General features: G+C 44.2%; 1 protein-coding gene across 1 annotated transcript; it reads left to right on the top strand.

Annotated features, from left to right (window-relative positions):
* Positions 1–6,428: 6,428 nt before the first annotated feature.
* DFJ58DRAFT_662411 (uncharacterized protein) lies at positions 6,429–6,934 on the top strand (the record flags this gene model as incomplete). The annotated part of the gene is made up of 3 exons (XM_041382300.1): positions 6,429–6,622; positions 6,687–6,804; positions 6,854–6,934. Coding segments are annotated over 3 exons (393 nt in total), but the record flags the coding sequence as incomplete, so codon positions are not given.
* Between the last annotated feature and the right edge of the window lie 5,531 nt (positions 6,935–12,465).

Genomic DNA, 12,465 nt, shown 5'->3' with positions numbered 1-12,465 from the left:
AAATTCAACATATCACTGATAAGCATGTAAAACATCCTACAAGTGATATATTTATAATCGGACAACTGGAACATGTTTCTCACATACAGTCTTAGAAGATCTGAGGTATTCATCATGATCCATCAAGAATTAGAGACAGCACAATGAAAATAAAATTTACACATACCTGTTAGGGTTAGTTAGGGTTAGAACTGTTGACCGATTTACAATGTAAGACCACCGGTGGCATCACATGGACCGGTGCTACAGGCTGATTTATGACCGGCCGAAGGTGGCCATCATATGTCAGCCAGTATTCCACTGCTCTGTATTTTAACATCAAATATTGAAATGCATATATCTCAGCCAAATGTCGACCGATTTACAATGTAAGACCGCAAAGGTGGCCATAATATTTCAGCCAGTATTCCACTGCCCTGTATTTTAACATCAAATATTGAAATGCATATATCTCAGCCAAATGTTGACCAATTCACAATGTAAGACCACCGGTGGCATCACATGGACCGGTGCTACAGGCCGACTTATGAACGGCCAAAGGTGGCCATAATAGTTCAGCTGGTATTCCACTGCCTGGTATTTTAACATCAAATATTGAAATGCATATACCTCAGCCAAATGCTGACCGATGTACAATGTATGACCACCGGTGGCATCACATGGACCAGTGCTACAGGCCGACCTATGACCAGCCAAAGGTGGCCATAATATTTCAGCCAGTATTCCACTGCCCAGTATTTTAACATCAAATATTGAAATGCATGTACCTCACCCAAATGTTGACCAATTTACAAAGTAAGACCACCAGTGGCATCATATGGACCGGTGCTACAGACTGACCTATGACTGGCCCAAGGTGGCCATGATATTTCAGCTGGTATTCCATTGCCCAATATTTTGACATCAAATATTGAAATGCATATACCTCAACCAAAGGTTGACCGATTTACAATGTGAGACCGCCAGTGGCATCACATGGACCGGTGCTACAGACCGACCTATGACCAGCCGAAGGTGGCTGTTATATTTCAGCCGGTATTTCATTGTATATATTGGTACCACTGCCCACTTGGCCGACCTGTTTATATCGGGCACATATTTCATACACTACCCACCACACAATACCTACAAAATGCAATAGGAAAGTGTACACTTATCTACTATACCACACTATGGGCCCACTGTTGGTATCACATACACACTTGACATAGGGGTGTCGGCCCATCTGTATATATCAGTACCACTGCCCACTCAGCCGACCTGTTCATATCAGGCATATATTTCATACACTACCCACCACACAATACCTACCAAATGCAATAGGAAAGTGTACACTTATCTACTATACCACATACTATGGGCCCACTGTTGGTATCACATACATACTTGGCATGGGCCCACCTGTATGTATCACAACAATACATTGATGGGCCCACATTGGCTGGCATGTGTAGAACATGGATATTTCAACATTAGTTGTATGTATTTATCAAGGGTAAAGTGACTGCAGTATATGAGGCTCCTGCCTGCATATGATGGCCTGGAACTCCGGTTGGACTTGAACTTGGTCTCTAACTGCTTAGTGTTAATCCTAGCTTGTTCCTCATTTTCATTTCCTTTCCCTGACTCAGATTTTGGCCTTTCCTCTGTTCTTAACTCGCCACGAAAGTGAAATCATTCTTTGACCATGGACAACTGTTCTCTGGCTGGAGGCACTTGGCCTTATCAATGCACTCAGCGGTGCTGTCCCCACCCTTCCACTAGACATGCAGAGATTTATCCAACTCTTTGGTGGCCTCATCTTGCCCCTCATGCCACATCTTTATGAATCAGTGTTGCCGTTATCGCCCATCAATTGTATGCTAATTCTATGTTTTATTCTAGGTTAATTTTAACTTATGCACCTGGGAGGTGCTGGCAGTGCTGTAGGTCAGTGCACTGGCACCTATGATCTGGTGTATATACATGCTCCTTACTTCAGCACACGTCAAAGCTCAAGGTCGGCACCAGCGTGAAGCAGCCATAATGATGTTTGGCTCTATTCTAGATGGTCCTGGTCCCCCAGTTGTCACCCTCTCATCAACCAGGCGCTTCTCCCATCCCATCATCAACCCCACTCATCACTGTAAACCTCTGGCCATCTGTCCCTCCGAGCGAGCACAATAACTTTGATGAGTTTTTTCTTCTTTTTCAATCTGTGCTTCACTCCCTGGTCCAACATGCCTCTGGGAGGCAACTCTAAGTACTTAAGCCTGACAGCTTCTAACTTTTATCATATTTATTCCTACTACCTACTATGTGTACTGACTTCATTTCTTGTAGGCTTTTTATCTCATTTCCAGCCTGACTTCTAGGTGCCATTTCTTACCTGCCTTTGCATTCTCACACAACCTTTTCCCACCCACCTTCGCATTCTCACCCACCCGACTCTCCTTGCACCCTCTTCATCAGCCAGTTATGGCCCATGCAGTCCCTGCCCTTCTGCTCAGATGTACTGATTCAGTTAACTCAGTCAAGGTGATGTTGTAGATGAACATGGGTACATTGACAGTGTCAAAGTCATGAGAAAAGGAAGCAAGGCCAATGTACTTGGAAAGGCAGTTGAGTGAGTATATCCGGTGAGATAAATTTGTCCTTCATGTAATTGTCCTTGCACTGATCATCATAACAGCATGTGTTTCTGCTATTACACTCACATCTATCATCAAGGTATCCCTGGAGCAGTACCGGAGAGGCGCAAGTGAGGTTGACCCTGTAAGATCCAACCCAGCACTCACCCAACCAAGTCATGTTTCACCCTCACACAGTATGCGATTTTATCTTTCCAGGCAGAACAGCTTTTCTCATTGCACTGTCAGATGGCACGTATTTCCAAATCACACATGTGTTATCACACACTTCCTGTCTTCTAGAAAGTTGAAATGGGAGCCATACATTGTAGTGGTGAGAGGCAGGGAATGAGTCACAGAGTAAGTTCGTCGCAGAGGGTATGTATGCTTGTGCACTCTGAATGTTCTACCAGATACTAGTCTTCGAATTCCACACTTTTCACTGCATTGCAGATCTGCCAAAGAACTGTTGTCTGTTTCTCAATGGCTTCTGCAACCTTCAGGAGGACTTCAAGGGACTGTACTGAACCCCCCATGCCTTCAACTGCCCTTCCTAGCTTCCTACATTTCTGTGGTGGCACTTCAGTGGCAGGCATTGGTGCTGTGCACTATGTGTTTGTAATATCAAGTCCAAAACTCCTCTGATCCTGCATGCAACTGCAGGTAAGTATTTTGAAGCAGTGGTATTGCTGATATTGAGCTGGCACTCACAGAGTCTTGATTGGAGTTGAGTGTTTTTTGCTTTGAATGTGACAGGGGCTCATGAGCCTCTTTGCTCACAGTTCCCCCCCCCCCTGGAATCAGAACCATTAAGATGGCCATGTTCAATCTGGAGGTCACGTACATCTTGATGTTGCTCCGGTGTGAAAAACACAACCTGACTAGGCACTTGTTAAGGTACTCAGCCAGTATATGTCTAATGCTCTGCCTATGCTGCTATACTTGCAAACAATAAAGCAAGAACGTTTGACCCAAGGGAAAAGCTACTAAGGACAACTCAAGATCAAAAGACCCAAAAGAGCGCTAAAGCGTGGGAACAGCGCGTCGCAAGATAGAGCGCTAATGCACAGGAAAGAGCGGAAGTCAAGAAAGCGGACACTGAGTCAAAGGAGGGTAATGGATAGTGAGTGAGATCAAAGGTATTGATTGCAAGGGTAAGGAAAGTCAAATAGGGGCCATAGAGTGCAACTAAAGGGTGACTACTTCTAAGTAAACCTAAGGGGAAGGAAATACAGTCGAAGGGAAGTACTGTTGAAGTAATCACCATAGGCTTCTTATACTAGTAAACTATGCCATCTCGGACTTGGAAGGGATAGGATATACATGTTTTAAGACTGTAGCACTTGTTACAAACTCGAGGCAAGGCAAATTACATACCAATGAGGTAGGATGGACAATGGATAGATTCTGACATTTCAGGTAGATCCTAGAGCACGAGAACGGCATGCTGGATAAGTGCTAAGCATGGGAACAAGTGCTAGATAGAGCGGACATGCACTAATGGACCTAAAACACATTGCTGGTAATTCTGATAGCACTATAAGCACGGGAATAGCGCAGGATAAGTTGTGGGAACATGAGTAGCGCTGCAGGAATGTGCGCACATAGTTCAGGAAAGTGCGGAATAGCGTCAGACAAGGGTTATGGCTGAGACAAGTGAAGACTGCTGATAGGGGAGTAGTGAATAATATGAGGGATAACTTTGGTCCACCTAATCAAGGCTTATGCAGGTATACATGCCTAGCACCAATATGATTGTCACACCAGGTCCAAGGGAGGTTCAGGTGACTTGTAACACCCACATGTGTATGCAGGTGTGCCTTGCCCATACCCTGTGGGCCTTGGGCAAACTGCCTTATGACTTTTGGGTGTAGTGCCCCGCAAGTACACATCTATGACATATTCATCCAGGTTATCTGCTGCTCCATCATTGTTGTCAGGGTGACGGGAGGTGACACTGTCTTGATGAGGGTCAGACAACATTTTTACACTACTATGTATCCTCAAGGGTGACAATATTTAAATACTCACAAACCTATAACTAATGCCCAGACAGCCTTCCTACATGTGCCCATGGCCAGTGTTGCCTTCAATTTTCTGACTCGTGGCTAGGCCACTACAGTGCATGGAGCAGTGCCGGGGGAGAACAATGCTGGTGTGTCCCATCTGGTTCTCTGTTGCTGACTTAACTTAGTCACAGATGTATTAATGGTGCATATGGCAAGTTGCCCTGGTTCCGGGATATGGAAATTTTCAAGTTGTATCCAAAGTATTTATCCCCATTCTTTTTAGTTTTTCAATGTTTATCTACAATTTAGTTCCGAACAGCCCACTGACACGTAAATTGGCAAGATTTTATATGCGGTGTGAATCAGCATCAGATCAAACTTGAATGTGCACTGATTCCTTTATATTATGCAGGCTATAATGAAAATTTCTTGTTCCTCCACTCCACGCTTTTCAAAGTGCAAGGTCTATTTCAGACTGTCATATACCATATATCCGGTTACAGATCCGATGATCCGGATCTCAGATCCGATCCAGATCCGATGAACATATCCGTCGTCCGGTCCACAGATCCACTTTGATTCTTATTTCATTTCCTGTTCATATAACTCTAACTATCGTTCATCTCCTTTCGGTATTCCTGTACACCGGTATACCGGTTATCCTTTACTTCCGCTTTGCTTACTGATCCGCTACACTTACGAATCCGCTTTTACTTGTACTTCATTCCCGGTTCATGATTCGTGATCCATCCGACTTACCAATACGCTCCACTTAGACTTTGCTTATACTTTCGTTCATAGCCTCGCACCTTTGCTTATTGATCATTCCGTTAGCCATCTGTAGTATATAAACCTTTGTATATGCGCTGTAGTAGATCAGTTTGAATATCATCTTAGATTGCACTCATTCCGTCTGGACTCTAAGTCCCCCTGTTATCCGTCCGGACTTGAGTACGCTACTCTTGTCTACTCCGAGACTTAGGATAGATTCCTATAGTCTACATATCCGCCTCTGTCATTCGGACAGTCCTCACCCGTTAGTTTCTAGTCCGGATCCGATCCGGATTAGCCATTACTCTATATGTTCGATATCCGGAAGTCTTAACGGATCCGTTGCGATACAAGACTTATCCGTTACAATACTTATCCGTCTCACTAGACACGATACTTTAGCTCTCTGAAATAAGGGGCAAGACTCGGGAAAGGGGCACAGCGCACGAGCTGAGGCCGAAGCCCTTCGGATCTGATACTACTTGAGTACGGTCTTAACACAGACATCACAAACTCCTCTCTCAGACAATAACTTACCTGTTGATATTGCAGCTTCCTTGAAGAGACAAATTGATGTTCTTCAGGCCCAGAATGAAGAGCTCCGCAAGGAACCTTGCAAAGAGAAAAGGTGTGTCCGACCTTCAAACACATGTCCATGTTATTGATTTAACTGCAGTAACCACTACCATCTTGATGGTAGAGCGATTCAATGGCTAGTTTGTCTGACTGGTTATATTGGACAATTAGTTGCAGAACATGATCAATGTATGGTACTTGGTGCTGTCAGTGAATCCCATGCAGACAAGTTCAACTCTGAGGATCCCAAGTAAGTCATTTTCCATTGCCAGTGACTAAAGTTAACAGTTAAATTTTATTAGTGATAATAAATGGTACAGATCATTCAAGAAACTTCTTATATCATGCCCATCTGTATGTAAACCAACAAAGTTGTCGGTTAAGGACCATGACCTGGCATTTGCATACAGCCAGGTGAGACATTGCAACAAGTAGGCCTTACTTCACTAACACTATATTCTAACTGAATAAAGGAGCTGATTCAGCTAGGGCAGACGATACAACAAAACTCAAGATGCTTGTCATTTCTTGGTTATCAGAGTATACCCCACCACCAGACTCCATTCTTTACCCTTACAACAAGACTTGCTATGGTTTCTACAATGATGCAACAGGAAAGCTTCTATGTCCTGTGGATCACGACTGGAACAACTCTGAGTAAGTTTTATTTGTTGGGTGACACCTTTGTTGACCAATTTAACAGTGTTTGACAATATATTAGAGACTACCACCCTGATTATGGGGTGATGGCTTACTCTTGGCCGACATTCTTGTATGATAGACATTACAATGCTGGGAATCCTAGAGATGGCCTGTTTAAAGGGAAGTTGATATTAAAGGTATGATTTGCTGTGCAGATGATTAGCACTTTTCTGAAATGAGCTACAGACATTTAAAGCCATATTTACATCTCCCACCTCTGCAGAGCTTGATGACCCAGAGCAGACCAGTGTCATGCATGGTATGTGATCCATACCATGACATATACACAATAGCAGTGACAGGGAAGGTAGAAGACACCTGACTGATTCCTATCACCAAGTTACCTTATCATTTTTCATTCATTTCTTAGCTAGTATTTTCACTTTCAAACTTCACTCCTATTTTTTCTATGTATTTCTATTTTTGTTCCATAAGATTCTATCTCTTTCTATTTTTCTAGGCACATTTAGCCACCAGACTTTTCCTCAAGCCACCAAACATGTTAGTAATCATGTCATGTGACTGGGAAATACTCTGATTTGTAAGGATTTAACTTGACTCATCATGTTTGGTCATGATTCGTCATGCTTTGTAAAACTTGCAACTGTATTTGTAATCCACTTTGTCATAAGGCTGATTCAGCACAACTAAGGACTTGGTTTGTAAGCACATTCTTACCAATCCATGTGATGACTCATGCTTTTCATTTTTCATTCTTTGTAATACTACACTTCATTTTGTATGTACATTAGTAAACAAGCTGACTCAACACAAGTTTGTAAGCACATTCTTACCAATCTATGTGATGAATCATGCTTAGTAAGATGGCCTCCCAAAAGGTATATAAGGAGCCCATTTTCACCCATGCAATTTAAGCTTCCCACTTTAACTCTTTTCTCAAACCGTGTGAGAACCAGTAAGATCTAAGTGCAGGCTATTCAGTAGCCTTGAAGTTAAGAATAAGAAACATATATTCAAGTTATATACTACCTTATAGGGGTTGACTATATAACAAAGTACAGCTGGCAATGAATAGGTTTGGACCTGTGTGGTTCATGGGGCAGTATCCCTCCTCTGCCGTCCTCCCATCCTGCAGCCTTTTTCAAACCTGTGATTTGTGTGGTTTGCAGAGCAATGAATAGTTTTGGATCTGTGTGGTTTGTGGGGCAGTGTTGCTCTTCTGCCATCCTCCCATCTTGCCTGCAAGGGAGATGAATAGTTTTGGGTCCGTGTGGTTCATAGGCCAGTGTTCCTCTTCTGCTGTCCTCCCGAGATGGAGGCTAAAATCAAGAAGTCGCTGGTCATAGACTAGACATTTTTACTTCAATCTCTGCGTTTTCCCTCCTCTCTTTCGACTTGCACGCATGCAGCCATTGGATTGTCTCTGTTATTTTCTATGGTGCACCCTCTGATCCATACTTTCCATTCACATCTAACTGCTACCACAGTGCACTTGTCAATATCTCAAGCAGCAAAATTACCCACGAGATGGAGGCTAAAATCAAGAAGTTGCTGGTCATAGACTAGACATTCTCACTTAAATCTCTGTGTTTTCCCTCCTCTCTTTTGACTTGCGCACATGCGGACGTTGGATCAGTGGCTGTTTTTTTATGTGTGTGGGCTTGGCTCTCCCAATCCCTTCATTCCCTGTGGATTCATACACTAGTAGTAGTTATATACTTGTCAATTATACTACAAAGATATCTTATCACACTTAATTCACTTTTGTGTCTTATGTCACAACATTCGTTTGAACCATGTTTGCAAAAAGTAGTACCAGTGGAATAAGTGACATCAGAGGTTTCCTTTTTCTACTTAGCGACTTCGTTCGGACCTGTTAAGACCGTAGCTCAAGGGTAGACGGATCTGAAGGGCTTGGCCTCAGCTCGTGTGCTGTGCCCCTTACCCGAGTACGTGCCCTTAATTTCAGAATGAAGTCCAGATGGAATCCGACGAAGTCCGAAGGACTTCCAGAGGCTGGCTACTCTAGTAGAGTGCTAGAGGACTTCCGGATGAGTGCGAGAAACTTCTGGAGGAGTATAGGAAACTCCGGAGGAGTTTCATCTGCTGTATCAGATCTGAAGGCAAGACTTCCCAAGACAAGTTCCCTAGATAGAAACACATAGAGGATAAGCTGCAAGGGACAGAGTCCAAAGCAGGATAGGATAGGAGGGGAAGGGCTACTATGGACAAGGTCCGGAGTAGAAACAAACAGAGGTAGACTACACTATGGTAGAGTTGGATAGACGGGGTTTAGACAGAAGTCTCGGAAAGACAGGAAGTGCCGGAAAGGCGAAACTTTGGTCTAGGGAATCAATCCCTAGACTTCAGAACAGAGACATAGGGGACAAATCCGAAGGTCCAGATTTCCGGCCTAGGGAATCCATCCCTAGGCCTTGATGGAAAGGCAGAACTCAGATGGACCAAAGTCCGAGACAAGAATGAGTGAAGTCTAATGTGGAAGAGCAAAGTCTAAGATGAGACAGAGCAAAGTCTAAGGCGATATTCGAACTAAGGAAACTTTACAGGAGTTGTACAGATCTTTATATACTGGAAGGGATCCGAGAGGATCGGTGAAGGATCTTCAACTCAGCTGAGGGTGCAGCTGATATAATTGTTGAAGGGAGGAAAATATGAGTGCGATATGTTCGTCCCTTAGGGGAAGCGGAGAAAGCAAATATCCACTGGTCAACTCTAGGGGGAATGCGCAAAGCGCGTGATAAGGCGAAAGCGCGGGAACAAAGGCGCTATAGGCGCGCGAAGCGCGGGATAGTCGCGCGTCGAAAAGCGGAACTGGGTGAAAGCGGTATGCGAGCGATAGTGAGATGTTAAGACGTGTACTGAGACGCTGATAAGACAACTGATGCGGATATGGCCACTAGAGCTAACTGCTACTAGGGCTTGCGATGATTTATTCAAAACATAATAAAAACTCGGAGATGGTGACTGTCTATGATGATGGTGGTCCGTGGTAATGTGTGTTGTGTAAAGTAAAAAATGTGTAATGAAAAATGTGTACCAAGTGAAAATAAACATGGTATGATGTTGAAATAAATGATAAATGGAGAAATGCATACCTGGGAACTTGGTTGGACATGGGAAAACACAGTGGGAAGTCAGGCGCCCTATAGCGCTTAGGCGCGGGAAAGTTCGCCTAAAGCGCGCGCAAGTCGCGCAAGTGTCGCCTATGTCGCGGAAGTGTCGCCTAAGTCGTGCGCGTCGCGCGAACATCGCGTTTATCGCGCAAGTGTCGTGTTACATGCATGATACTGTAGACTCGACCTATGTTGCAATATGTGCCATTGTGAGGCTACCCAGGATCGAGTCTCTACATCGGTAAGCCAAACACAAATGCTATGTACGAGCATGTGGAAACATATTAGTAAGTATGAACGGAACATAAGTAAATGAACTCGGATATGAACAGAGTACAAGGATCAATAAGCAAGACGGAAACAGAGATAACCGAAGTCCGGAGTCAAGGGGATTACCATAAGGAGATAGACGCTGATTTAAGGTTTGGGCCTTGGATATGAGTATAGGTCGGATCCGGAGGTCTAGAGATATCGGATGAAGCGTCTGGATATCGGATGAGTGGATCCAGAGATCTAGGTGAATACGAGACTAGGATATGGATCATGGATATAGACCGGTAGTCTAGGGAAGGTAGAGTCTGAGATGGAATGAGCTCGGATCCGATAGGACCAAGGGTGGATTGAAGCAGGCTTAGCTGCGGAGGTCCGAAGGTATTGATATATGGATGTACGAAGGTGTACGGATCCAAACCGATAGTGGACTGGAGGACTGAAGGCATGGATAAGGGTATGGAGTCATGGATAAGGGTATGGAGGTCCGGAAGGCGTGGGAACATCATCAGACAAAGGTCCAGAATACGGGATATGACACCAACTGTCACTTCCACTTTGACATTGTTTATACTGCAAAAGTGTTCAATTATCTCTATACAAAGGACCTGACACTGCTCATTTCGCTATTGAAGAAGACATCGACTCCGACGAACCTGTCCCCTTGAATGAAATTCGCAACTACCAAAAAGGAAGATATCTGTCAGCGCCAGAAGCAGCATGGCGTATTCTCAATTTCGAGGTTACTCGAAAGGAACTTTCAGTTACAAACCTACCAGTTCATCTGCCTGGCCCAAATATCCCTCAGTTTCGGCAGCAAGGAGGAGAAAGATCTTCCACCTCTCTTTTAAATCGTTACTTTCTACGTGCCAATGAACTCGCTGGACTTCGCTATGAAGAATACTATTTCAAACAATTTGTACTCTATCCATACTCTGTGGAAGATGAACTTACGCCTAATGATTATCCTGAGAAAGAAAGAGAGAGTGTCACTCGACGTAAAGCTTCGAGATGCGTCCATCTGGAGAAAGTAGCTCGAATCCAAACTGTATCAATCCAATCTGGAGAGCTTTTCTATCTTCGAGCTCTGCTTCTCCATCGAGCTGCAGTGTCTTTTGTTGACCTTCGGACAATTCAGAGGCAGACTTTTGATACTTTCCATGAAGCAGCATCTGACCTTGGATTATTCGACAATCAAAACGAAGGATATCTTGCGCTACGTGAAGCCATCGAATCCCATCGCACACCTGCTCAATTACGATTTCTATTCTCGCAAATCGTACTCGAAGGCTATGCAGCTAGGCCGTTATGGATGGAATTTCGAGAGATGCTATCCATTGACCACATTCAGCGACTTGGAAGCCAAATCCTTGGTTACGAATTCTGCCTACAAGTCATCGACGATCTACTGTCTCATTCTGGAAAACACCTCGCTGATTTTGGTTTTCCATCCCCTCCCAGACATTCCATCGAAGTCTACAATGAGCAGTGTTATCTGCAGAATAACCAGGCAGCATTCCAAGCCCAAAGCATCAACATGGGTGAACAACTGAATGCAGAGCAACGACACATTCTCAACTGCATTTCAGAGAGCATAGTCCAGCGCAGAAAGAAACAATTTCTTCTTCATTGAAGGGCGTCCAGGTCGAGGAAAAACATTTTTAGTCAAAGCACTCTCAACCATGTTACGTGCACAAGAACAAATTGTACTTATCGTCGCAAGCAGTGCTCTGTGCGCAACTGCATACGATCATGGATGCACAGCACATCACATGTTTGGCATCCCAGTAACCAACGATAACGTCAATTTACATAGCTCCATTCACCCTCATTCACCTCACGCAGACCTCATTCAAAATGCCACTGCAATCATCTGGGATGAACTGTCTGCCATGAACAGAGCCGGATGGGAGAGCGTCGATGAACTTTGCCATACAATCTGCAATCGCCCAAGGATACCATTCAGCGGAATGACCTTCATAGGTTTGGGAGATTTTCATCAAGCAGGCCCCATTGTTAGCGGAGCAGTAGAGACAGCCACTCTCGCAGTGTCAGTAAAGTCATCAACACTATGGAATAGCATTTGAATCTTGACTCTCAACACTGCAATGACCCGCAATTCACAGCTTTCATAGACAGGATTGGTGAAGACTGCTCTGGAAATCGACAGAATCTCACGCTCATAGCAGTGACCACAAACTTCGAGGATACTATTAACTTCCTCTTCCCGCCACACATGCTCGAAGACGCCGATACGTTGTGGGTAACACAACAGAAGTGCCTGCAAGTCAGATGACAAGCAACACTCTCTATGTTGGGTCTTGATATGCCGTGCGATATGTTTGACCCTTAAGGGAAGCAAAGAAAGCAAGGATCCACAAAATGATGCTGATCAACCCTGATGAAAGGTGGTGAAAGTGTGAGAAAATGCGC

Source organism: Suillus subalutaceus (genome assembly GCF_016647625.1).
Source record: "Suillus subalutaceus strain FC151 chromosome Unknown DFJ58scaffold_74, whole genome shotgun sequence".
NCBI lineage: Eukaryota > Fungi > Basidiomycota > Agaricomycetes > Boletales > Suillaceae > Suillus > Suillus subalutaceus.
Note: the sequence above shows the minus strand (reverse complement) of the source record. Positions and strands in the feature narration are given on the sequence as shown.